The following is a 27,887-nucleotide window of genomic DNA, read 5'->3' on the forward strand; positions in this document are numbered from 1 at the left end:
TCATGACCTCACGGTTCGTGGGTTTGAGCCCCGCGTCGGGCTCTGTGCCGACAGCTCGGAGCCTGGCGCCTGCTTCGGATTCCGTGTCTCCCTCTCTCTCTGCCCCTCCCCGGCTCGCGCTCTGTCTCTCTCTGTCTCAAAAATAAATAAACATGAAAAAAAATAAAATAAAATAAAAACAAAAACCGTGACGAAGTTTGAAGGACTGCGAAAATTGCCAAAACGTGTCACGGAGTAAAGAAAAGTTGGAAAATGGCACCAACAGTCTGGCTCGACCCAGGGTGGCCACAAAACCTCAGTTTGTAGAGAAACACGATGTCTGTGAGGCTCAACAAGGCAGAGCACAACAGAACGAGGTAAGCCTGTCGTATTGGCCTCGAATGCCATTCATGCCACTGAATGGGACGGTTACAATAGTGACTCTTGGGTCACAACACCACAACCTGTCATTTGGGCCATTCCGCAACCCCCACCCCCCCCCCCCGCAAAAAAAAAAAAAAAAAAAAAACAGGCAAAAAATGAAAAAAGGAACTAGACAGAAAATGAAAATTGCAATTCACGTCGCACACTTAAGAGCGTTGCACTCCACTCAGAAAAGAGTAAACAGAATAGTAGGCAAATGAGGACTGTCGGTGCACAGGAAGGCTTACCACACCTCCGAGAGGAAGGAGAAGTCTGGGTGAGAACCACTTTCAGTTGATGACAGAAGCGCCCAGGGTGGACACCGGCCGCAGGAGGCCACCGGCTCCCGTCTGGCCCGCCATCATGCTCTGCCTGCTCCTGCCTCTCGCGCTGGTCTCCTGCCTCGGCCCAGGTAAATGCGGGGGGTGGTCGCGCAGCCCCCGAGTGACTCTGGTTGTGTGCAGCTCGCTCCGTCTACACCACGCATGCATAGGTGTCTGTCTGTCCCCCGCGGGGCCGGGTGGGTGTCACCGCCTCTCCACTTGGCACACGAAGCGCTCCCTTGGACTGACAGCTTCCCCTGTGTCTGCATTTATCTGCGGGGCATGGGAGGTGAGCTTGTTCTAAGAGCAGACAGTTTGGAGTTTACAACCAGCATGCTGTGAAATACAGAGTTCTGCCGTTAGGAAAGTGAGTTCTCTCCCCAGATGAGCTACTCTCTTGCTGGGTGACCTCAGGTGGGTTCCTTATGCTTCTTGAGTTTCAGTGTCCGCGTCGAAAATATTGAAAACCCTATGGTTCAGTGTAGCCAAAATTTCTAGGCATAGGGAAAACGCTGGAAATAGCCCTATTTTATTACTGTGATCGCTGGCTCTCCCTTCCTGTGATTCATATCAGAGGCTAAGTAGGCTGCCAGAACTTTATATGGCCACAGAAAGTCCTGGCCCGTCCTGCCTCCCCGTTCCCCACTGACCAGTACATGGAAAACGGGAAGGTTCGTGTCATGTTTGGGGAATCACCGGTGGTTATTGGAACCAAAGTATAGGCTTCAGGGACAGACGGGGCAGGAGACGAGACAGAAAAGCTAGGCCAGATGGGGCACCCGGGTGGCTCAGTCGGTTAAGCGTCCGACTTCAGCTCAGGTCACGGTCTCAGTCCGTGAGTTCAAGCCCCGCATCTGGCCCTGTGCTGACAGCTCAGAGCCTGGAGCCTGCTTCGGATTCTGTGTCTCCCTCTGTCTCTGCCCCTCCCCCGCTCATGCTCTGTTTCTCTCACTCGCAAAAATGAATAAATGTTAAAAAAAAAAAAAAAGTGAAAAAAAAGAAAAGAAAAGCTAGGCCAGGGTAGCGGATGAAAATAGCTAATACTTCCTGACGCCTTCTGTTCAGGGCCCCGGGCCAAGTACTGTGCACGCATTATATACATAAGCCTCAGTACAGGTCTCGGGAGCTTGTGCTATATTGACCCCATTTTACAACGAGAATTTAAATAACTGGCCCAGATTTCGTTAGCCAGCAGGTGGCAAGCTCTTGCAACAGTTCTGAGAAACAGTGACCAGTGCCCAGACACAGCCGCAGTGCAAGAGAAAGGGCCGCGGTGACAGTCACCATGGATGCAGAATTAACAAGACGGACACCAGGAGGGTGGGGGAGGCTCTGCTTGTCTAGCTTCTGGGGACACATCGTGAAGAGAGCGGGTGAAAACTCTTCCCCGTGGAGCTCACATCGGAGCCGAGGAAACAAGTTTCCTAAGTGAAATGGCATAGCGGACAGTGACAAATGATAAGGAGGAAAAAAATCAAGCGGGGAATGGGGATATGAAGGATGGTGGAAGGAAGGGGCAGGGAGATTTCAGACAGAGTCGCCAGAGGTGATAAAGCTGGGGGACGAAGGGAAGGGAGGCGGGGAGTTCAATGTCGGATCTACCGATTTGAAGACATCAGGGTGATATCCGTGAGATTTCCGGGGAGTGGCTGGAAATTGAGGACTAGGGGCTGGAGGCGCGGACATCACGGCAGGGAGACCATCACCGAAGCTAAGAGAAAGTGCAAGGAAAGCAGAGCCGTGGGAGATAACGTGTCCGTCCTGTCCTGTCTTTCTAGAGGTCTCCAGGTACAGGGCGTGGCCTCCATGTGATGTCCCCAGCTCTGTCTATCCCAGACATGACCTTTGATGGGAAAGTCAATCCATTACTGCTTTGTAGCGACCTCAGTAGCCCAAATCAGGGGAATATCCATTTTGATAAGGGCCTTTGTCACCTCATTTGCCATTCCTGCCCCACAGGGAGAGGCCTCAATCCATCTAGTGAACGTAACTACAAATATCCAGTATTTGAAACCCCCAGGGGCTGCTGGCATGACGGTAAAACCCGTTTGCCAGTCTTCCGCAGGCAGTGTCCCCCTAGCCTGACTTGCCTCGGCTAATAATAATAATCTCTTTCATCCCTGGACCGTATATTGTCTCTGTTGACCACAGGCATGAAGCTTCTCTGCCACCGTCAGTTGGATCTTGTGCACTCTTTAAACGCTTGTTTGTAATGTTTATTTATTTTTGAAGGAGAGAGAGGTAGGGACAGAGAGAGAAGGGGCGGGGCAGAGAGAGGAGACCCAGCATCCGAAGCAGGCTCCAGGCTCCGAGCTGTCAGCCCAGAGTCCGACGCGGGGCTGGAACCTGGGAACCGTGAGAGCGTGACCTGAGCCGAAGTCGGATGCTTAAGTGACAGAGCCACCCGGGCGCCCCTAGATCACGTGCACTCTTAAGAAGCCCCCAAGAAGTCTGCTTGGGCACCTGGACTTTCCCACTGCTCTTTGTCATCTGATTATCAGGGCCCATCCTCAGCCCGGTTTTGCTGCCTCCTCTGTCCCCACATGGGGGTAGGTTGGGGCGGACTGATAACGAGGCAAGGAGGTTATCGCTGTGCTGCAAAATCTCCCGTGACCTAGCAGCCCTTCCTGTGGCTGCAGCCGCCAAGCTACTTGCCTGTACGACTTCTGAATTTCCTTTCTGGTGGCACTCGCAATGCACCATGGGCACCTTGCTCGACTTGTGCGCGGTTTCCAGCACCCCGCGGGCCTCTCTGCCAAAGCTGGTTTCTTTACATCCAGGTTTCGTAAGCCTTTCCTTCCATTTGGCTCTATGGACATGGAAGACAGAGAAGGTGTATTTAGAATCTTCTTTGTGGAATAAAGTGCTAATTGGTAGCACTTTATGTCTGCCTTTCGGGCCGAGGGGCCTGGGGTCGGCCTCTTGGCCTCTACAAGAGCATTCAGGGCCACCACGTCCCTGCCTTTCTTGCCCATTTGAAGCTGCCATCTACAAATCGGTCTTCCTCCGCACTGGCCAGGGATCCACTTGGGAGATCTCTGCGACTTGAGACTTGATCGGTTCCTTCTGGGCAACTGTGGGGGGTGGAGGAGCGAGGTCAGGAAGCAGGGTAGCTGGGTTTAAAGTGTGATGCGGCTTCAGCCGTAGCTGAGGGGGATCTGGCAGGTGGCTTGATATTGTCGTGTTCTGTGTTGGGGCAGCCACAGATGTCCTTTGGTTTCTGATAAACCGGAGACCAGGTGCAGGGTCCAGACTGTCCTAGGTTGACCCATACTTTCTTTTTACCTCTTTTATCAGAAGGCACGTGACTGCCCCAGCTCTCGGGCAGGGACACCAACTCCTGGCCACCATGTCCGAAGGTTCAAAGAAATCAGCTACCACGCTCTTATTTAAGGTCCCCAGCATCTGTGTTAACACCCCCACAGCCACGCCTTATCTTTCACGTCCATATAAATCAAATGCTTTTCAAGGTCTGGTAACGCTAAGGTTGGGGCTTCTGAACATATGGGATCTCTTACTTCTCTACAAAATAGTTTCCACTGCAATGTGCTGTTGAGTTTTAAAGTTCCATTTTCTGGGGGCGCCTGGGTGGCTCAGTCGGGTAAGCGTCCGACTTCAGCTCAGGTCACGATCTCGTTGTCCATAAGTTCGAGCCCCGCATCAGGCTCTGTGCTGACAGCCCGGAGTCTGGAGCCTGTTTCAGATTCTGTGTCTCCCTCTCTCTCTCCCCCTCCCCCACTCTTGCTCTGTCTCTCTCTCTCTGTCAAGAATAAATAAACATTTAAAAAAAATTTTTTTAATAAATAAAGTTCCATTTTCTGACCACTTTTCTCCATCCTCTAAAGTCTATTGTGGCCAGGCTGCTGCAAAACAACATCACTCGCTTTCACATCAAAGGGGAGTATCCAAAAGCCTTCCAGTGCTGGAGGCTACAGGCCACAGGCTGTTGTTCAGAATGGAACTTGTCCCATGTTCTGGGAACCTTCCTTAGAGCCTCTGAACTTCCAAAGGTCGCTTACAGTGATTAGGGGTGACACAAATGCCACACGATCTTGCTTACAGAATATTTAAGACTCGAGTGGCTTGTCCTTAAGAAAAAGGCCATGGGTGGCTCCGTCGGTTAAGTGTCCGACTGCGGCTCAGATCATGATCTTGCAGTTCGTGAGTTCGAGCCCCGCCTCGGGCTCTGTGCCGACAGCTCAGAGCCTGGAGCCCGCTTTGGATTCTGTGTCTCCCCCTCTCTCTGGCCCTTCCCCTCTCTCTCTCTCTGTCTCTCTCTCTCAAAAAATAAATAAACATTAAAAAAAATTTTTTTTAATTGTGAAGAAAAAGGCTAGAGAAAGAAAGGTCTTGGGGACTGCCGAGGACTCTGGGCGTCTATCTTAACTGTTAGTAAGCGAAGTCACACCAGAGAACCGGGGGCCCTACTTACAGATCGCCAGTACTGAAAAGAAGGGAAGGACAAGGTACACAACGGCCAGGCACTCAGGGTGGAGATTCAGACAGTCGACAACAGTCAATTGAGTAAAAACATACTCACAGATACTAGACCAGCCGGGACGGAGACGTCCGGCACATCTCCCGGACTCTAAGCACGAGACACCAGCACAACAGGGTCCAGCGTCCCCAGCAAAGAGGCCAAGTTTACCCTCTGACTAGTCTCAAAACGATCGCTCCCGTTTCGCCAGGCTGGAGCATCCAAGCCTCCCGGATAGCCAGGTTGTGCAGTCTTCCTAATGGTCTTTCCCAGTTCACCCAGACTTCGTGAGACACTCTCAATGTACCTCTAAAATCTGTGCCGTAGACCCGGCCTATGCCAGCAGAGAGCCTTCCGAATAAAAACACTCGGTTCAGCCGCTGGATCTCGGGGGAGGTCCCAACACCGGTGGTCGTTACAGGCACCAAGGAGGGGGAAGCCCGCAAGGAATCCTCTTCCAGCCCGGCCCCGGGAGCTTGACTGGGTGGGCCCAGGACGAGAGGACGCTGCCCTCTACTCCATTCACCGGACACCAGGGAATCGGAGGGCAGAGTCGCAGAAGGCCAAGAGTCCCACGTGGGTCACCAACATTTGTTACCGAGCCAATGTGGGTGGGCCCCTCGGTGAGTGACAGAGAGAAGCTACACCGGCTGGAGCTGCCTTACCAAGTCCTCTATTTGCAGCAAATACGGAGAACAAAGCGGTGACTCCCCACACAGGAGTGAGCGGACTCCTTTTTTTCCTTTTTCAAACCACTTTTTTAAAATTCAAGTGTAATTATTTTATTTTATTTTATTTTATTTGTGTTTAATTATTTTCTTCATGAAATTTATTGCCCAATCGGTCTCCATACAACACCCAGGGCTCATGCCCACAGGCGCCCTCCTCCATGCCCCTCCCCCACCCTCCCCTCCCTCCCACCCCCCATCAACCCGCAGTTTGTTCTCAGTTTTTAAGAGCCTCTTATGATTTGGCTCCCTCCCTCTCCAGCTTCTTTTCGAGTGTAGTTACCAAACAGTGTTACATTCGTTTCAGCTGTACGGCGTAGTGATTCAACAATTCAGTACATCACTCAGTGCTCATCACGATACGTGTGCTGTTCGCTCCTTTCGCCTCTTTTCCCTGTAGCCCTACCCGGCCCCAGCTCCCCTTTAGTGACCAGCAGTTCGTTCTCTGTAGTGAAGAATCTGTTTCGTGGCCTGCCTCTTTTTTTCCTTTGTTTTATCCCTTAAATTCCACATAGGAGTGAGACCATACGTATTTGTCTTTCTCTGCCTGACTTACTGATTTCACTTAGCGTTATAGCCTTCGGGTCCATCCATGTTGCTGCAGATGGCAAGATTTCGTTCTTTTTTATGGCTGCATAATATTCCATCGAACGTACATGCCACCTATTCTTGGTCCATTCATCCCTCGATGGACACTTGGGCTGCCTCCATATCTTGGCTATCGTTAACAATGCTGCTGTAAACACAGGGGTGTGTGTATCCCTTTGAATTCGTGTTTGTGTATCTTTTTGGTAAAGACCCCGTAGTGCAACTGCTGGGTCGTAGGGTGGTTCTATTTTTCATTTTTTGGGGAACCTCCCTCCTGTTTTCCACAGTGGCTGCACCAGTTTGCATTCCCACCAGTTGCGCACAGGGTTCCTTTTCCTCCACAACCTCGCCAGCACCTGCTACTTCTTGTGTTTTTTATTTTAGCCACTCTGACGGGTGTGGGGTGACATCTCCTTGTGGTTTTGATTTGCATTTCCCTGATGACGAGTGGTGTTGAGCATCTTGTGTCTGTCGGCCATCTGGATGTCTTCTTTGGACACTGTTCATTTCTTCTGCCCATTTTTTAACTGAATTATTTGGTTTCGGGGTGTTGCGTTGTATAAGTTCTTTATATATTTTGGATACTAACCCTTCACCTGATATGTCATCTGCAAGCATCTTCTCCCATTCAATAGGCTGTCTTTTTATTTTGTCGATGGTTTCCTTCACTGGGAAACAGTTTTTATTTTGGTATAGCCCCAACGGTTTAATTCTGCTTTTGTTTGCCTTGCCAAAGGAGACGTATCTAGAAAAATGTTTCCATGGTTGACGTGTTTTCTTCTAGGAATGTTATGGTTTCAGGTCTCGTATTTAGGTCTTTAATCCATTTTGAGTTTATTTTTGTGTATGGTGTAAGAGAGTGGTCCAGCTTCTTTCGCATGTAGCTGTCCAGTGTTCCCAACACCATTTGTTGACGAGACCTTTTTATTTCCCATGGCATGTTCTTGCCTCCTTTGTCAGAGATTAATTGACCATATAATTGTGGGTTTATTTCTGGGCTCTGGGCTCTGTTCCTTTGATCTGTGTGCCTATTGTGTGCCAGTAACGTGCTGTTTTGATTACTACAGCTTTGTGGTATAACTCAAAATCTAAAATTGTGATACCTCCAGCTTGGTTCTACTTTTTCAAGATTCCTTTGGCCATTCAGGGTCTTTTGTGGTTCCATCCAAATTTTAGGATTGTTTGTTCTGTTCTGTGAAAAATGCTGTTGGTATTTTGACAGAGATTGCATTAGATTGGTAGATAAGCAATTAGAGAAAGACGCTATCACATGACTTCACTCACATGAGGAATTTAAGACACAAAACAGATGACCATCAGGGAAGGGAAATAAAAATAACATAAAAACAGGGAGGGGGACAAAACATAAAAGACTCTTAAATATAGACAACGAACAGGGTTGCTGGATGGGTTGTGGGAGGGGGGATGGTCTAAATGGGTAAAGGTCATTAAGGAACCTACTCCTGAAATCATTGTTGCACCAAGTTAGTTGTAAATTAAACAATAAATAAATTTTTAAAAAGAGAGTAAAAAGGCAATCCACAAAGTGGGAGAAAAAGATTTTCAAAATATATTTTGTATTTAGAATACACCAAGAGCTCCTAAGTAATAAGAAAAAAAACTGAGAATCCATTTAAAAGTGGATCAAAGATTTCAACAGACAAGTGGCTAAAGGAAATATTCAAATGGAAATGGCCAATAAATATATTAAAAGGTATTGAATGTAACTGATCGTAAGGGAAAGGTAAATTAAAACCACCACAAGCTACCAATATATCCACATCAAGCATTGGGAACTTTATAAAAACTGAATCTGGGTAATGGAAAAAAAAATTGTAGATAAGCAGGTTCCTCTTATTGGGGTCTGGGATGGATACTGAGAGGGGGAGGCCTGATCATCACGTGTCATGGGCAGGCATAGACCTTCACATGCACACCCAGAAAACGTGCCTATACATATAGTATACGGTATGCTAATGGGGTTTATGCCCGTCCCAGGGCAGGGATTTTAATATTGTCCTAGAGCTGAGGTACCTGTCCGGCACTTTATGACTCAGCTGCCCAGGCATGTCCTGGGGGGTCCTACTCAAAAGGTTTCTTTTCCTCTTCCAGCAATTCACTAGTTGGTTTCTAAAAGATAAAACCGATAGCTGGGCAGAGGCTTTGAGGAGTTTCCGGAGTGGAGGGGTTCTCCCTGCTGACAGAATCACATCGCCTGGACCCCAAAGCAGCTCTCCTTGTGCCAAAATTCTCACAGAAGGGTTTTTGAACATTTCCTGTAACTTCTGACCTTCCCCTTCCCTGAGCAAAGTGCCCTAAGCCTTTTTCTTCTTCTTAGACCTTCAGGGGACTAATTCTACCTTCCCTTTCTCTACCTTCTTCCCCTTGGTCTCTTTTTCAGCCAGACTCTTTTCTCCTTCCCCTGAACCAAAACAAACTCCCCACAAATATAAGCAGAGGCAAACAGATATTTGAGCCCCTCCTTGAAGGATAAATAGGGACTCAGCAGGTGGAAAAAGCGACAAAGGGCATTCCGGGGCAAAGGGAACAACAGGGGCAAAGAAAGAGCGGGGCACTCTTGGAAGAATCACAAATAGTTGGGCCGTAGGAACCTCTTGTTTTTATTCAGAGCCCTGCTGTGATGTTATCGTCCCTGTGAAGGGTTCCCTGACAACCCCCAGCTCCCCCAGCCCCGGATGCTCATTTATTTGGGCTCCTCTACAGCACGTACCTCTGTTGGGTCAACATTTATTGAGCTAGAGATTGTGTTAAGTGCTAGGAACACAGAGACAACAAGCACAGTCTCTATCCCCAAGATTCTGGAAAAGAGAGGAAAACAGTCTCATAATTACAACAAGAAGAAAGAAGTACTTGGTGTTGAGTGTACCGGGTGCAATTGATGGTCCGTACAAGGTCAATGCAGAAGTCAGCCCCTTCCTAGCTCCAGACCCAGCTCATGGCACTGAAACTACCCGCTTGCCTGTTAGGCTCCTCTTCGACATGGTGAGCCCAGAGGCCCAACATTTCTTATTCATGTTCCCAATCTTCAGCCCAGAAACTGGTCCGTAAAAGGGATCTAGTCCATATGGTCTGAATGCCGTGAGTTCTAAAGCTCTACTCACAGAACTGGCATAGAACTGAGCAAATGGTAGAAAGAATGACTTGGTCAATGAATAGTTGCCATCTATAAAAAAAAAAAAAAAAAAAAAGGAGGCGTCAAGGAATGTGCTAGGCAGGAGGCAACAGCTCCTGGGGAGTCCTTGGGCCCCAGGGTATGCCCAGACTCCTTACAAAAGAGAAACTGCTCCTTAATATCTTGGACAGAAAACCTCCAAGAGAAAGAACGGAGTGTCCAGTCACTCAACAGATACTCACTGGATGAATCCTATGGGCCTATGCTGTGCCAAGCAGTGTTCAAGAGCGATCACAACAATGAAAAAGACAGACGGAAACCTTTGCTCTCAGGGAGCTTACATTCTAGCAGAAGGGAGAGAGAATTTTTTTCTTTCGGGCAAATTATAAAGTAGGCTAGGTGGTATTACGGAGAAAAAGAAGTCCAAAAGCAGCTGAATGTACAGGGGTGAGGGTTGGCGATAAGGGAAGAGGGGTCCTCTCCGAGAGGGAATGTGTGCGTTAAAGACCTTCTAGAGATGAAAGAGTGAGCCACATGCACACCTGAGAGACAACACCCTTCCGGGCGGAGGGAACGGCAGGTGAACCAGCCCTGGCCTGTTCAAGGAATGGCCAGGCCAGCGTAGTTTGAGCAAAGTCAACTGGTCTGGGGAGAGTTATAGAAAAAATAGGTCAAAGACACAAACATGAGCAGATCATTTTGGTCTTTAAAAAAAAAAAGTTTTCTTAATGTTTATTTATTTTTGAGAGACAGAGAGAGAGAGAGAGAGAGAGAGAGAGGAGAGCAGGGGAGGGGCAGAGAGAGAGGGAGACACAGAAACCAAAGCAGGCTCCAGGCTCCGAGCCATCAGCACAGAGCCCGACGCGGGGCTCAAACTCAGAGCTGCGAGGTCATGACCTGAGCCAAAGTCAGACGCTCAACCGACTGAGCCACCCAGGCGCCCCACCTTTTGGTCTTCATAGGTCATTGTAACTGTTTTGGTTTGGTTTCAGTTTTGTCGTCATTCTAACATATTTAACTGAAATATACACATGACGAGAAAACTGTACAAATCCTAAGTGTGAACTCAATGAATTATCACAAAATGAATAAATCCGAGTATCCAGACCCAGGTCAAGAACTAGGACATTCGCAGCACTCCAGAGTCCCCCTTTGTGCTCCCTCCTACCTGCTCTCTCTCGCTCCTCCTCAAAAGTAACCACTGTCCTGACTTCAAGCAACAGATCCATTTTGCCTGTTTTTAAACTTTCAGTAAGTGGGATCAACAACAGAAAAAGGCAAAATACACTTTTTGCTCAAGATTTTGCTTGGGATCGTCCCCCATGCCGTTCCTAGAGGGAAGAGAGGTTAAGATGAGAAATCTTCCCCATCACGTTAAACCCCTGATGGGAAAGATGGGGTGCGGGGCGGAGGGGGGGGGGGTGGGAATGGCCGGCAGCGTTCAGTGCCTGGCTTCTGCACGACCGTCAAGGAAGGAGAGAGCCAGTGTGAGCTCGCCCAAGAGCTGAGCGTCAGGATCCAGAGAGGTAGTTCCTCCCTGCTTAGATCTTCTCCTGAGAAGTAAGAGATCTGGAGAAGGTTGGGGGTCCTGGTCACAGTTACATATTCACCGACTCACTCAAACATTTCCAGATCCTCCTTCATGTTAGACACGGTGCCGAAATAGAAAGATAATCAGGGCACGGCCAGTTAGACAAACAAGCACACACAGGACCACAAAATGGTGTGATGAGTGCTACGTATTTGCAGAGGATGCTCGGGAAGCATCCTCTTTAAGAATCGTTGTGACCGGGGGCGCCTGGGTGGCTCAGTCGGTTAAGCGCCAGACTTCGGCTCAGGTCACGATCTCATGGTTTGTGAGTTTGAGCCCCGCTCTGGCTCTGTGCTCACAGCTCAGAGCCTGGATCCTGCTTCAGATTCCGTGTGTGTGTGTGTGTGTGTGTGTGTCTCTCTCTCTGCCCCTCCCCTGCTTATGCTCTCTTTCTCTCTCTCTCTCTCTGTCAAAAAAGTAAATAAACATTTTAAAAAATTAAAAAAAAAAAAAAAGAATCGTTGCGACCATTTCACCTTTTTTGCTCAAACATGAATGGCTCTGAGATAGGCTCACGAGAACAGGACCACCGTCTATTCCTTTGAAGTTATATTTATCACTTCTGTATTTATCAGTTTTATCTCCTCTACTTGGAGAATAGAAAAGATATTTTCTGGTATCACAAAAAGAGCAAAAAGCAAGTGAGGTCAAAATCATTGGGTCTGAATCCTGACCCTTATTCTGTAGCTGTGTGACCCTGGGGAAAAAAAAAAATGAGTTAAACAATCTGTGCCCCCGCTCTTTTATCTATAAATGGAGATGATAATATCCATCCGATCTGCCTCCCAGAATTGCACCAGCATCGAAGGAAATAATGAATGTAAAGAGCTATAAATTCCTAGTATCAGTCCTCTAACCACCACCCCACCCACCCACAAACCTACTATGTTGGGCACAGCAGATAATCAGTGAGTGTTGAGCTTTCATTAAACTTCATCAGCAAAGACTTGTGATTGTTGGAGTCTATGCTAGGGAGCTGACGCAGTTCCCTCTCTCCCTCCACCTCGGGCCCGGAGAACTCAGAGGCTGGAGTCAGATATTGTGGTCATGACCCAAGAGTGACCAGCCAGGATAGGAGGGTGGACTGGGCCAGAACCATCTGGGCCAACTTCCCATTATCCAAGAACACCAGACATTTTGTTGGGGGTGGGGCCTCTGTGATTGTCCATTTCCACACTTCTCCTAACCCTGTGTCTCTTCATCATGTCTGGGCATCAGTATCAGAAGGCTCTAACAGATGGGCAGAGGTAGGGAAAGGGTGTGGGGAGCAAGGGGTGAGCCGGTTGGGGGGGGGGGGGCGGTTAAAGCAATTTCTCTTCTGTGTTTACAGGGAACACAGCTTCACAAGCCAGCTCAACCCCACTGATGGTGAATGGGACTCTGGGGGAGTCGGTAACTTTTCCCTTGAAACTTCCTGTATCCGAGGATACTCATTCCATCACCTGGCTTTACAACGGAACATCTATAACCTTCATACAACTAAGCGATCCTTCAGATCCACAGATCATACTGACGAATCCAAAATGGAAAGACCGACTGCAATTCACCAGGAACTACTCCTTACAGCTCAGCAACCTGACAATGGCTGACGCAGGATCTTACCATGCCCAGATAACCACACAAACCTCTACAGTGTTTTCCAGTTACAAGCTGAGGATCTTCAGTGAGTGAAAGCATGGGGGTTAATTGTGTATGGACTGAAAGGTAGGACGTATGTCAATCCTATGTGACAGCCAGTGTCCACCATAGCCTGGTGGTAAACAGCGTCGTATTTGGAGTCAGACTGAGGTCCAGCCGTAAACAATCTCAATGGCATTGCTCGGCCAGTGAGTGACAGAGCGGAGAATAGAACCTAAGTCTTGTGGCTCCTGGCCCCCAGTCACATCACTCTCCCTCACCCAATAAAATAGTCCCTCTTGGGGCACCTGAGTGGCTCAGTCAGTGAAGCATCTGACTTTTCATTTTGGCTCAGGTCATGATCTCAGAGTTGTGAGATCGAGTTCCACGTCCAACTCCATTTAGACGTCATGGAGCCTGATCGGGATTCTCTCTCTCTCTCTCTCTCTCTCTCTCTCTGCCCCTCCCCTCACTCACTCTCTCTCTCTCTCTCAAAGTAAATAAATAAACTTAAAAAAAAATAGTCCCTCTTGACCAGAAATGTAATGGAAGTGGGGCACCTGGCTGGTTCAGTCAGAAGGGCATCACTCTTGATCTCGGGGTCACGAGTTCAAGCCCCACATTGGGTGTAGAGATTACTTAAATAAATAAAACTTAAAAAAAAAAAAAAAGAAACGTAATGGAAGTAACAGAAGTGAAATAGCTGTGACTCTGTTACCATGTGCATTACCTGTCTCTGTTGGGTAATCTTCACCAAAGCTCCACGAGGTGGATACGAACCCTTACCCCTGAGGCACAGCATCAGTCACAGCAACCTGCCTACAGTCACAGAGGAGACAGTAAGTGGGAGAGTTTCCCACATGACTAGCTGGCATGACACGTCCCTTTACACAAAGGCTCGTCTGGCTCAGTGGAGAATGATCAGTATACAGAACAGTGGTGTATCTAGAAAGTGCTCTGTAAGGATGAGTTGATAACGAGAAAGATCTTTTCTACAAGGTTATTTAATTTCCAAGAACGTTTTCCCCAGACGGCTCACGTCCTCAACATAAAATTATGGAAACTATGAGACAGCTTGCCAATCAGTATCAGAAAAAAAAAAAAAAGATCCTTCTAGCAATCAGTGGTGTTCGAGATGCCTTGAATGCCTTTAAGACCATCTCTTAGCAGGAATGTTGTATAGGAGATTCAAGCTTGAACTGGCAACTTTGAAGGTCACCGAGATTCCGTACGTCTCATCTACCCGAGAGCCTACAGTGTCTAAAACTCACCCAGAGCCCTTTGGGTTAAGACGTGGAATCCAAAAAAGCACTTCAGTTAAAATAAGATGTCACCACAAATAGGTTACTTGTGAACCTTTATAATCCCCTAAATATTTGGCAGATGTACCGTGTTAGATTGGTCAAAGTCATGTCCCTAAAAGAACAGGACACAGAACAGGGAAATATGATAGGAAAGAGAGGTTGTCTAGAAAAGTCTGCCACAGGAATTCCAACCAAACGGGCAAAATCACCCTGGGACAGGGTATTGATATCTTGACGCTGTTAAACCAATCACCACAAAGTCGGTGGCTAACATCAGAAATTTTATTCTCTCACAATTCTGGAGGCCCAAAGTCCAAAATCAAGGTGTGGGCAGGGCCACTGTCCCTCTGGAGGCCCTCGAGGGCAATCTGTTCTTGGCCTCTTCCAGCTTCTGCTGGAATGCTGCTGGCACTCCTTAATGTTTGTTGGCCTGTGTCTCTGTCACACGAGTCTCTGCCTCCCTGTCACATCGCCTCCTCCTTTCCCTATGTTATCTCCTCTTCTGTCTCAAATATCTCTCTGCTCTCCTCTTGCAAGGACACTTATCACTGGATTTAGGGCCCACCCAGATAATCCAGAATCATCTCTTCATCTCACTTAATTACATCTGCAAAGACCCTTTTCTGAATAAGATTCTGGGAATTAGGACGTGGAGATATCTTTTGGGAGGGTGTCATCATTCAACCCACTACACGCAGAATCACTCTGGGTGACCAGAGGTCATCAAGTCAGTGCTAGGACCCTGGAGAGAAGAGAGACATCCGGTAGAAAGTCTGAGAACAGACCCCGAATCAGTCTCCATCACACTGTTGAGACAATGTTCTTTAGCCACTGGTCAGAAGACAAAGCATGACTTCTGCAATAACCATACTCATGAGGTTCAACACCAAACCCTTCTCAGGACCTTTTGGCATCAGGAGTGACAAGGAACAGAAGTCATTGTTAAATGGAGGGGTCATGGGGTGCCTGAGTGGCTCGGTCAGTTGAGACTCCGACTTTGACTCGGGTCACGATCTCGCGGTTCATGAGTTGGAGCCCCGCGTCGGGCTCTGTGCTAACAGCTCAGAGCCTGGAGTCTGCTTCAGATTCTGTGCCTCCCTCTCTCTGCCCCTCCCCCATTTGCAGTCTGCCTCTCTCTCTCTCTCTCTCTGTCTCAAAAATAAATAAATATTTAAAAAAAATTTTTAAATAAATGGAGTGGTCATAATAGGCTGAGAAGATAGCATTTGAGCCAAGACCTGTTGGAGGTGAGGGAGTGAGCCACGCAGATAGTTGAATGGAGAGGCCTCCCCTGTGCCTGGCAGGCTCAAGGAACGCCAAAGAGGTCAAAGACCAAGGAGCAGAGTGAGGGGAGAGGAACAAGAAACAAGGTCAGTATGGAACCAGAGGCCACATCACGTATGGCTGTGAGAGCCTTCACAGGGACTTTGGTCTCTTCTCTTGGTGAGACTGAGAACCATCAGAGGGTTTTGTGAAGTGCTTGGATTCTGGATATACTTTGGAGGTAAAGCCACCAAGGTATCCTGATGTGGCGGCGTGAGACGAAGAGGTAAGTCAGGGGTGGCTCCAGGGCTTTTGGCCTCAGCGACTGGAAAGGCGTGATTATCAACCAAGGTGTGGGAGGCTCCGGACTGACCAGGTTCGGGAGAGGAAACCAGGAATGCTTTTGAACATGTGCAGTTTGAGAGACACATTATGTCCAAGGGGAAATGTCAGGTAGGCAGTTTTATATTCATTAAGTGGGAAAAGGTAACGAGAGATTTTTGAGGCCAGCCACGGACACAGGTTGAGGGAAATGTGATATTTTACATATGAGGAAACTCATACGTAAGTTTGTGTAAGGCGTGGAGAGATTTAAAAATGTCTCCACGGTCACATAACCAGGAAATGACAAAGCCATAAGTCTGGCCAAGGTCTTCCTAACTCCAAATCCAACACCCTCCATTCCATGAAATTCCTTTCTGTCAGAATATGTCCCACCTCTACTCCTCTAACTAAGCTTAGAGCATTCCTCAATATCTTCCCACCAGACAGTCGGGGTCATTCCGTTCTTTACTGGGTCATCGTTACCTCAGGCCAAGCCCCACTCAGTGGCCTTTTTCTGTACCACTCCCACATCCCTACTGATTCACAGCTACAGACATTTGTTAAAGATATCTTTTAATGTTTATTTATTTTTGAGAAAAAGAGACAGAGCCCAAATCGGGGGGGGCGGGGGCAGAGAGAGAGAGAGAGGGAGACACGGAATGTGAAGCAGGCTCCAGGCTCCGAGCTGTCAGCACAGAGCCCGACGCGGGGCTCGAACTCACGAACCACAGGATCGTGACCTGAGCCGAAGTCCGACTGAACCACCCAGGCACCGCGCTACTGACGTCTCTATAGCCAATATTTTCTGATCTTTGCTCTTAGAAATTTCTCAAATGCCTGGATATATCGTACTTCTTGGTTCTCCAGAATTACTTGCTCGTTCAGTTCCCTCACTTTTTCTTTCTCTAGTTTTTTGGCTCTCTTTCTGTCTCTTTCCCTTTCTGTCTTGCTGACATTCCGCATCAGGATCTCTTTGTCCTCACTGGAGCCAGCATCTGATACAATGAGGACTGGCATTCCTGCAGATTCGTGAGAAGTACAAGTCCCCAAGGACACCGAGCTTTTATCTTCCACCCCAGCTAGGGAACTCTGATGGTGGAGAGAATAGGGCTCTTGAGTCTGGTTTACTGGCTTCTGCCCTGACTACTCAGCTGAACTCCCCAACGTCTTCACACAAGGCCAGTGTACAAGGCTGGAAAGGATGCCAGGCATACACTGGGGCCCAGGAAGTAAATTGAGCAGCCCAGAATCACGCAACTAGTTGGTGATGGCCGTCGGGTGTCCCCACTCACTTCTCCCCCTGGCTGCTCTGTCTCATGCTGCTGTCCCTCATCACTGGTCACCCCAGACCCTGACACCATCCTTTAGGCAATACAAGCCAAGTTACTTACAGAGTAGACAGGCCATAGTATACAGTAGAGTGTTGGGAGGAACACAGAAGCATTTGGCGGTGGGAGGGGTATTTTTCACGATGGCCTGAAGACCAAGCCATTTGGTCTCAGGCCGGGCCTTTTCCCTGCGTGCAGGACCACTGAGGAACTTAGAAGTGGCCAACCACACTTGGCGATCCGAGAATGGGACCTGTGAGATCCACCTGGCCTGCTCTGTGGAGAATATGAATGACGACAACCTAGTAGGGTGGGAGGTCGCAGGAAGCATATCTATAAGAGAAGCCAACCTCACTCTGTCCTGGGACCCCAAGAAGCCCAGCGAAGAGAAGTACACCTGCATAGCTGAGAATCCTGTCAGCCAACTGTCCTTCTCTGTTTCCACCCAGAGTCTCTGCAAAGGTAACAGTCGGTCTCAGGTCTCCCCGAGAGCCTTGAGCAGCTGTGGGATGTGGTATGTCCCTCCTGACCAAGGTGACTTCCCAAAACAGGGGCTCAGGGGGAGGCCACCCAACACTGCTGGGATAGGACTAACACCCCCCGCAGCTCCGTACCTCTCATTGCCTCCAGAGGCCTCTCCTCCCTCCCTCCCCCTAGTCCTCTAGCCCACTCAGGGCCCAGGGGCCAAGTCTTTGGGAAGTCAGAACTGCTCCCCACACCGGCTCTACCAGGCTCCTGCCCCGTCCACCACAGGGACTCCCACTCCCAGAAAGGCTGCCCAGAGCCGGAACCCACCCAGCCCCCAAAGGTGGCCTAGAAGAGGCTCAGCAGAGACCCTCAGGAGGGGTCTTTTCAGAAGAAAGACGCTCTTCTTTTTTTCTTTTTTCAGATTTTTTGAATGATGAATCCATTGGTACCCTATGGATTGTACCTGTGACTATTATTTTGATATGTCTAGTCATCGTGTTACTTGTTGTTTGGAGGAAGAAATACTGTTTGTGCAAGAGAGGTAAAGGGAGGGAGGAAGGTCCACTGGGACAGCCCCTGGGATGTGACCACACACGTGCTAATTTTCTCCAGAAAATGCATGACCAAGCCTCAAGGCCTGGCTGCCCTTCCCCTTCAGGTCCCCCTGCACCACATCCTCTAGAGAGACACCTGTGGGCGAAGGGTAGGGTGTGGGGACCTCTCACACTGCACTCACAAATTTCCATTTCCCTGATTTTATTTTCCAGGCATCTTTCATTTCTCTGCTCAGCAAACCCAGACTTCTGGTGAGCTTGTAGACTCTTAGCTCCCAATCCTAAGACAGAGGGGGAGTCCTAGTGAAGGAGGAAAGGGGCCGGTCAGAAGGCTGGGTGATGAGAGAGGAGGGAGTCAGAATACCATTACTCAGGGGGACCAGATGGTGAAAGAGAGGTGACCCGTAACTATGCATGTCTGTCCCTGAAGGATCTCAGGCGTTGGGATGAGGGTGGCTCCCCACCCCTTGATGAGAAACCAGGTACCGGTGGAAGGCTCACTGTCCATTATCAACCAGCAAGTCCAGGGCAGGGACAGGGTTAGAGCATCAAAGGTCCAAAGACAAACTGCCTGACCCTGTCACTCTTTCAGCCGGGGGACTTGAACACTGAGTAGACCCAGTCCAAAAAGAAAAGTGTGATACAGAGACAGGAGCACAGGCTCTGGACTCAGACTGGCTGTGAGTCTCATTTCAGGGGTCAGAGATACACGACATCATGTGTAGAGGACGAACGTGAGGTTCAGAGTCAGAGGGCAGGCATCCGAGTTCCTGTTCCATCACTTCCTCTTTGACTTTGTGCCAAGTTCATTGAACTTCCTGAGCCTCCGGTTTCTCATCAGTGATAATAAATATAATATAATGTAACTATCCATAGTACAACCATCTGTAATAGAATCTGAGAAGTCTCCTAATACTTTATATGTGACATAACCCGGCTCCATTAAAGCTTGCCAATGGCGTTCCCTGGCCCCTGTGGAGGCAGTGCTCTTTGGTCCCGGGAGCTCACTGGTCCACATGTGAATCCAGAGGGAGACGCTGAAGCTTTAGGACACCTCAAGACCACGTCCCCCCCAAGAGATGAGGTCAGAAATAGAGCACACGGCTGAGAAGGTTCTAGTTCAACCCAGAACTTCAAAGAGTGTCAAAAATGAATGAACCCTAAGGAAGGGCATTGCCTCGACCAACCACCTCTTTGGGGCCACAAAGTGCCGTGGAGTGGGACACTGAGAGAGCGGGACACTGACTGTGCCTTCCTGTGTTAACAGCAGAGAACGTGAATAACTTAGAGTATGTCTCCATCTCTTCGGGGAACACCGTGTATGCTCATGTCACTCATCCAAAGAGGGTGAGTCCCTTCAGCTTTATATTCCGTCATTGGCACGGTTTTTAGAGTCTTCGTACGCAAACTTGTCACCACAGTCATCTCTTTAATCCAATGACACCCACTGTGGAGGAGAGGAGAGGCAGTGGCCGCAGCGACGACGTTGCACGGGGGACCTTGCCAGCCCCCAGGGCTCTCGCCCCATGATGTGTTCGCTCACGCCCTACTTTACACGGTCCTCTAACTGCGTGACGCATCAGTAAGTCTTGTCCCTTGGCAGCTTAATTACGAGCTGCCTGGAAATGAAAATGATGTTTTCCTCTCTGTTCCCTGAGCACGGTTCCCAGTAAACACTTGCTGAATAGATCGGAATTCAATGAAATTTGAGAGTTTCCAGAGAGCACAACTGTGTGGCAGGGGGGTTTCTTGCCCTGGATGGAGGAGAAATAGAGGAACTGAGAAACACTCTCTCAAGGGGGGAGGTGGGGCAAGGATTCGCAACAGTAGAAGACGGTAAAGGCATGAGCGGCCTTCAACGCTCCCCTCCCCTCTGCAACGTAGCAGATGGCCTTGGGCAGCCACCAGGAACTCCTTTGCCACACATCAGCAATTTCCCACCACCCCCAAAGTAAAGCACCCGCAGGTGGACCCTTCTAAATAACACCATCCACCTTCTGAAAAGTAAGCCAAGATAACTCAGCACTCACCCACTGATGGAAGCCATGATCCCGCTAGAAATCTTAGGTTCCCCAAGCAAATGTCCCTTCACACAGCTCCTCATGGTATTTCCAAGGTAGGCTCCTCGAAGGGAGGTGACAAGAAGGGTACTCCCCCTGGTCCAAATATCTCTGCTGCCTCTCTCATTCTCTCTTGGGGACAAGATGTATCACCCTCAACAACCCAATAAACGGCTCTCCAGCCAACTTGCTCACTTCTTCAGAAAAAAAAAAAAAAAAAAATCGTACTCTGGAGAGTTTCAGAGGTTTTCTCCATGCCCTAAATATTCCTTAGTTCGTTTTAAATGTCAAAACCCATGAGCACGGGGGACTTCTGCCGAAGGAGCTAAGACAAAAGATACAATACTCCTATACACTCTGGCATAAGGTGGAGGAAAGACAGCAGAGTCCGATGCAGGAAAGAATGCTCCCCTTTCTTCACACACCCGCCAACAAGGTTGCCCTTCTGTCCCTCTCTGGCTCTCGAGCCCACTGGTTTGCCGGGGTGTTGTGCTTCTCGCGTGGGCCTCGGGAAATGTCACTCAACTTTCTCTGGCTTGAGAGCTCGTGGTGTTTGGTCGCCAGCCCCTCTTGCTACACACCCTCTTACCCTTTCCTCCTGGAGGATGTTGACATCGCCCCTCTGTGTTGCGTTGTCTTTCTCTGCACAAATATCTCTTTGTCTGTGAGCCGAATGTCTATGATTATTTTTTTACAGCAAACGAGTAAGCCAACGCCTATGAAAAGCACTGATTCCTCCACGATTTACTCCACGGTTCATCAGTCCAAAGAGGTGAGCCCGTGAGGGTGCCCTGTTCTCACAGCTTACCTCTCTCCTTAGACTTAGAACTTTATAAGGGAAGTAAAAGTAAAGGGGGCCACGGGATAGATGGCACAGACACCGGCGGAATGTAGAAGGTCTCAGGGCATCACCAAAACGTAGAGGTTATCTTGTATGAGGCTCGTCACCCATCACTGAGCTTCCACCCTACCTGAATTCAGTTAAATTGTTTAAATTAAAATTTTAAGTCAGTTTTGCCTTAGCTCCGTATTCCTATCTGTCACTTAGTGCTTCCCAGACCTCCTCTATAGCCACGAGAGACAGCCCGAGACACTGGTCCCCATTAACCTGCTTGATTTTCCTTTTTGCCATTAGAGTAAGCCCATTTCTCCCCGGACGACTGCCCTCGGCAACGTCATCCAAGTGGCTGAGGGGTCTCAGCAGGAATGCAGGAAGGACTTGGCTTCTCCCGATCCCTTGGGAAAGAACAAACACAGCGTGGTTTCTGCCTGGAGAACTTGAATATCTAGGATCATCACTTCCAGTTCTGAGGACCGGAACCTGTTCGCCTACGTCAAATATCGAAGGAATGACATCATTTCCAACATGGGACCCAAATAACATTTTCTAATGTGCTCTGGGTCAAAACACGCCTCGGCGAACAAGCCTGGATATTGACTTTCTCTTTGGCAATGGATGGGGTTGCGGTTGACAGGGAGTGGTAATTCAGAAGACAACGACTTCTCTCCTTGTAGACAGCAGCAGGACTGTGATTCGCTGGGAGAGAGTACTGTGTGTTACGTATGTTGTCTCCGGAATCGGACGGACCCATCCCCAAACCCTCACGCATCATTTACTAGACATACCTCCTGGGACCCGTTACGGAACCTCTTGAGCTCTGGTCTGCTAGACTGAAAAATGGGGATCAGCCCGTTATTCAAACCAGGAACCGGAGTTATCCTTGACTTCAGCTGTTTCGTCACCGGGCCCTTTGGACTCTACCTCCACACATGTATGTCAGATCAACCCGCTTCTCTCCAAACCTGCAACCTCCATCCTGTATTAACCCACCATCATCTCCAACCTGGGCTACAACAGTAAACTCCAAACAAATGTCCCCCAGGTTTGCTCTTATCTCCCTCCGGTCCATTCTCCACAAGACAGCCAGAGAAATATCTTTAATATAAATCAGACCCTTCACTTGTCTGCTTAAGATGAACGCTGCGGGACCTCCCGGTCACTCAGAAAGAAACTGAGTCTCCGTGGCTCTGGATGGCCTGGCGCATCTACAACCTCGGCCGTCACCACTCACCCCTCTCTCTCTGATTTGGCCTCTCTGGTTCTCTTTCAGCTCCTCGGAGGAGTTTGCTCACATCTGCCTCCAGACCCTTCTCTGCCTGCCTCCTTCCTCCTCATTCTATAGGTGTCGGTGCACATATGTCACTCTCCAAGAGAGACCTTCAGACCATTCTATCTGAAGTGCGTCCCCTTGTATTCTGTCACACTTTCCACGTCGTCTATCACATGCCATCGACTATTTATTATATTTAATGTCTCCTTCTCTGACTACTCCATACGCTCTCGGGGAGCAAGGACCGCAATGATTTCATCTCAGTATCCTGACCACCTAGCACAGGATGTAGCGCCTAGAAAATGTTCAGCCGAGCTCCTGGGTGGCTCAGTCGGCTAAGCGACTGACTTCGGTTCAGGTCATGATCTCGCGGCGCGGTCCGTGAGTTCGAGCCCCGCGGCGGGCTCTGCGCGGACAGCTCGGAGCCTGGAGCCTGCTTCGGAGTCTGTGTCTCCCCCTCTCTCTGCACCCCCCCCCACCCCCTGCTCATGCTCTCTCTGTGTCTCTCAAGAATAAACAAACGTTGAAAACAGTGTTCCATGATACTTTTTAAATAGATAAATGAGCATCTAGTGGAGTCCTGGAAGAATTAAAGACAATGTGCCTGCAGCCCTTGGTGTATTCACAGAGCCCGGGAAACACGAGCGTCAGTGTTGCGTTGTTACTATTCCTGTTGTTAAATTGCGACCTCCTGAACTCTTACAGTCTTCTCACAAACCCTCACTACAAGAAAGGAGAAGGGATACATTGCCTGGGGCCCGCTTCCCTACCGGTTTGCCAGTTTGCATCATTCCCTACCAGCCTACTCGGCTCAGATTTTAAAACTTCATTCTTTTATCCCCAGAGCAGAATTCTCTGATGTTTTTGTGGGTTTGAGATCTTCAAGATAAACAATTTTTTGACAACGCCCTATGGAGGTGTGATCGACATACAAGAAGCTGGACGTCCTTCATGGCACACAACTCGAGTCTGGAGAGAAGTATGCATTTGTGAAACTGACCACAGTCGGGACTATAAACATATCTGGCACCATGAGAAGTGTCCTCTAGCCTCTTTTACTTTCAATTTTTAGTTTTTGGTGGGACGCAGACACTTAACATAAGACCTACCCGATTAGAAAAATGTTAAGTACGATATTGTTAATTATAGGCCCTAGGATGTACGGTGAATCTCTCTAGGACTCATTCCTCGCGCTTAACTGAAATTTTATCCCCTTTCTCCCAACTCTGCGGAGCCACGCCAAGTGCCGAGGCACCGGGTCTATCTTCCCCAGAGCAGCACACAGATGTGCCAGGATAACGGGTGCCAACTCCTACCTCTCCTTCCCTGGTGAAGGAGCAGTCGGGGGTGAGGTGCTTTCTCCCCCTCCTGTAGAGCCAAAGCCAACTGCTGGGATCCAGGCTGGCTGCCGAGCTGTGCGTGCGAGCCGTGTGGCTCCCCCCCTATGGGGGACGGCCTGCAGGGGTGGATGCGGGCCTGCTGTGGGGGTCCACTGGTGGACCAGCTCACTGGCAGGGCCCCTAGGCTGGTTTCTGAGATCCACACGTCCGTTGCCGTGGGCCCCAGCCCCCTTGCTTTGTTCTTAGCTGCCCCCCAATGAGACAGAAATGCAACGTCCCTATGCGTTCCGGGGGACAGAAGCAAGCCTCCCGGGCCCATTGCGAAAGGCTGGGGAAGGAGGACGCTCATTTCACGGGGTCTCCTGTGGGAGGAACCAGACTGAGGGAGTCTCTCTAAGCACTGAGCTGTGCCAGCTTGGGGTGATGTGAGTAAAGTGAAATTGTTCTCACCCTTTGCAGTGTGTCTGCTCTCGGATTCTGTGCTCCACTCGGGCGCTAGGACCTCTCCACGGGACCCCGGGGCTCTCGTAAAAGTGTATTTGTCCAGGAACGGCTGCTAAATCAGGGTTCCCCTGGGAGGAACTCTAATGTGCTGATGTCACTCTAACACACCATTTTTCAACGTGTCTCTTTCTGATCACAAAAATAATAAATACATGCTCATTATAAATGATTCAAACATTCCATAAACAGAAATTCCATACAATCCCCAACATAACTACCACAAATCGTTCCCTATCAAAGGCATAAGCTTTTTACCAAAATGAAATATTTTTTACAATTTTTCTGCTTAAGAATATCTCTTCAGGGGTCCCTGGCTGGCTCAGGTGTTAGAGCATGAAACTCTTTTATTTATTTATTTGTTTTTTTGTTTGTTTGTTTGCTTACTTTGAGAAAGAGAGAAAGAGAGAGAGAGAGGAGTGAAAGAATCCTAAGCAGGCTCTACGCTGACAGTGCACAGAGACAAAGCCCCAGGTGGGGCTCGATCTCACAAACTCTGAGATCATGACCTGAGCCAAAATCAAGAGTCAGACGCTTACCCTACTGAGCCACCCAGGCACTCCTAGCGTGCAGCTCTTGATCTTGGGGTTGTGGGTTCGAGCCCCACACTGGGTGTAAAGATTACTTAAAAAATAAAAATAAACAGTTTTTAAAGAAAGAATATCTCTTAACTCTCCAATGTCAGAACATGTAGTTGTGCTACATTTTTTTTTGCTTTTGATTAATTTTTATTAGTTTTATCTACAAATAGTTCAAATAGTGCTTTAAAATGCATATAACAACTGGGGTGGCTGGGTGGTGCAGTCCGTTAAGTGTCCGACTCTTTTTTTTTTTTTTAATTTTTTTTTTTAACGTTTTATTTATTTTTGGGACAGAGAGAGACAGAGCATGAACGGGGGAGGGGCAGAGAGAGAGGGAGACACAGAATCGGAAACAGGCTCCAGGCTCCGAGCCATCAGCCCAGAGCCCCACGCGGGGCTCGAACTCACGGACCGCGAGATCGTGACCTGAGCCGAAGTTGGACGCTTAACCGACTGAGCCACGCAGGCGCCCCAAGCGTCCGACTCTTGACCTCAGCTCAGATCATGATCTCACAGGTGGTGAGTTCGAGCCCAACATCGGGCTCTGTGCTGATGGCATAGACTCTGCTTGGGATCTTGTCTCTCCTTCTCTCTGCCCCTCCCCTGCTTGTGCGCTCTCTCTCTCACGCACGCACTCTCTCTCTCTCAAAATAAATAAATAAACGTAAAAAATTTTTTAAATGCATGTGACAACTAACTACAGTCTCTCGCTTTATATCTGCCTCTCCCATACTGTCCTTTCTACACACACACACACACACACACACACACATGCCCCACATTATCTACTGACATCTTATCTGTTTAGATTCATTCTTTCCTTAATCCATCCTCCTAATATGAAGACATCTCAATTTTGGCTAAACACATATTCAGATGCTTTCATCATTATGACTGTAAAATACTGTTGATTACTGAGCCAAGAAGTGACTATGATTACATTTCCCTTCTTGCACAATATTTAGTTTTTCTTAGAGTTAATTTCCTCATTTTCCTCTTTGCTTTGTTTTCATTGAACATCTATATTCCCATGCCCTCCATTATCTCTGTCAATGTGATTCTCAATATAATTTTCCACTTAGTTAAATCTGTTAAATAATTTATCGGCTTTACATTCTTCTAGAGGCGTGCCTGTTGGAGCATCTGACCCCATATTCCACCCTGAGCTGGTTATTTTCTATGCCTGACACAGAGCAATTGTCCTGGGACTCCCTCACTGTCACCTTTGACAACCCTTTACCTGTCTCCTCTGTGAGATGGTCCAGCTTTTGTACCCTATAATTTCCTTTATGCATTTCTGAATTATTTAAGTAGCAACAGGAATAGTGTATTGTTTTGTAATTTTAAACCAATTCAATTCTTCTAAAATTTTCAATCCATTTTTAAAGTTAAATGCAAAATTTGGGGGCACCTGGGTGGCTCAGTCGGTTGAGCATCCGACTTTGGCTCAGGTCATGATTGCACGGTTCATGAGTTCGAGCCCCGCGTCGGGCTCTGTGCTGACAGCTCAGAGCCTGGAGCCTGCTTCAGATTCTGTGTCTCCCTCTCTCTCTGCCCCTCAGCTCCCTCACTCTGTTTCTCTCTCTCTCTCTCTCTCTCTCTCTCTCAACAATAAGTAAACATTTAAAAAATTGATTAAATTTAAAGTTATATGCAAAATTTTAAACAGACCAGGACTGTTGGAGAGAGCCCATGTGCTAGAAACTATGTAATGGAGACCAGCTTTTAAGACCTCAAGATTCAGTGGGGATGGGTGGGGGAGTCCAAATGGGGAATTACAGAGATGATGGCTGCAAACAATAGATGAGCCAAGCAAAATTCATCAAAGTTAAACTAATCTCACATAGTGGCTATCAATTACATTAACAGTGGAATAGGACAGGACTGGAGAAAACATTTGATCAGGAAGAAGGAAGAACTTCTAGGAACAGAGTTGTGGAGGCATGAAAGCAAAGAGAAGAGGGTTACTACCATGCCCATGCAAGATGGCCTCAAGCTCAGAGGAAATCTCTTTGGGCACCAAAGGGTATCAATCAAAAAAAGCAAGACTTCTAAGGGCCTTCGGAGGGGAAGAAGGAATAATCTGTGACGTCAGGGCAGGTAGAGAAATGTTTTTCAACATCTAGGATGCCAAAACCCAGTCAGAAAATTAGAGATCGTGTCATGGCAGGGATGCTAATCCATCCAGAGCAGAAAATCTACAAGAATCTACCTTGAGTCGGGACAGCACTGAGGAGGGTCACCTACCAAAACAAGAATTAGAAATGTGTCCACGAATATCTGACAGGTGAGTGAGAAAAGAGCTTATAAGAAAAATTAAGCTGGGGCACCCGGGTGGCTGGGTTGGTTAAGCGTCTGACTTCAGCGCAGGTCATGATCTCACAGTTCGTGGGTTCGAGCCCCACGTCGGGCTCTGTGCTGACAGCTCGGAGCCTGGAGCCCACTTGGGATTCTGTGTCTCCCTCTCTCTCTGCCCCTCCCCTACTTGCACTGTCTCCTCTCTCTTAAAGCAAAAATTTTTTAAAAATTGAGAAAAATTAAGCTTACATTTCACTATAGACCAGGTAATAAAATATAGACTTCTTGATTCTTATGTTTCCTTAAACCTTTTAAACATCCTCCATATTTATTATCGGTGCCACCCTCTCTTCTCTTGGCTTCTGTGACACCACGTTCCGCCTAGTTTTCCTCCTTCTTTACCAGCTGCTTCTCAGTTTCCTTCTGAACCTCCTTCTCCTCTGTGGGACCAGTAAACACTGGAGCTGAGGCTCAGACCTGGGCCCCTTTCACTCTTCCGTCGACATGTTCTTGTACAATGTCAACCAAGCCCATTGTCTTAATACTATTTATACGCCAGCGGTTCCCCAATTTCTATCTCTAGCCCTGGCCTGCGGGCTTGTATCACTAACTGCCTACTTGGCATCTCCCCTTAGACGTGCACCACACATATCACGTTCAGGATGCCAAAAAGCAAAGAAAAAGAAAAGCATCGGATTTCCTTCTCCAAGGCTTTTCTTCCACCACTCTTTCCCATATCAGCAAATGGCACCATTGTTGTGGGACACGATCAGGTCTCCTCTACAGGCCCGGAGACCACCCAGCGCTCACCCTATAATTAATCATTTTTTTTTCCTTTCTGGTGGGAAACAAAAAGAATTAGCCAACTGTAAGTAATCCATTGTTATGAAGGTAAA

The 27,887-nt window shown here is 48.3% G+C and overlaps 1 protein-coding gene and 1 long non-coding RNA gene across 5 annotated transcripts; one reads left to right on the top strand and one right to left on the bottom strand.

The window, feature by feature from the left end:
- The first annotated feature begins 589 nt into the window (after positions 1-589).
- SLAMF6 (SLAM family member 6) lies at positions 590-27,887 on the top strand. Of its 4 annotated transcripts, XM_060644532.3 has the most exons (8): positions 594-814; positions 12,573-12,905; positions 17,277-17,540; positions 17,968-18,087; positions 18,314-18,352; positions 19,368-19,447; positions 20,858-20,932; positions 21,296-27,887. In XM_060644532.3, exons 1-8 carry the CDS (start codon positions 700-702, stop codon positions 21,440-21,442), a joined length of 1,173 nt encoding a protein of 390 aa, XP_060500515.3. In that variant the 5' UTR covers positions 594-699; the 3' UTR covers positions 21,443-27,887. The 4 variants fall into 4 exon arrangements, 2 of the variants coding, with proteins under 2 accessions (XP_060500515.3, XP_060500516.3); XR_009613822.3 differs by lacking the exon at positions 21,296-27,887 and having other exon boundaries at positions 591-814; positions 19,368-19,682; XM_060644533.3 differs by lacking the exon at positions 18,314-18,352.
- LOC132686657 (uncharacterized) lies at positions 19,501-20,830 on the bottom strand. Its single transcript, XR_009613826.3, has 2 exons — positions 20,131-20,830; positions 19,501-19,854 (listed from the first exon to the last, which is right to left on the bottom strand). It is a non-coding gene; the product is annotated as an uncharacterized LOC132686657 (long non-coding RNA).

This window comes from Panthera onca, chromosome F1 (assembly GCF_046562875.1).
Source record: "Panthera onca isolate mPanOnc1 chromosome F1, mPanOnc1 haplotype 2, whole genome shotgun sequence".
Lineage (NCBI taxonomy): Eukaryota > Metazoa > Chordata > Mammalia > Carnivora > Felidae > Panthera > Panthera onca.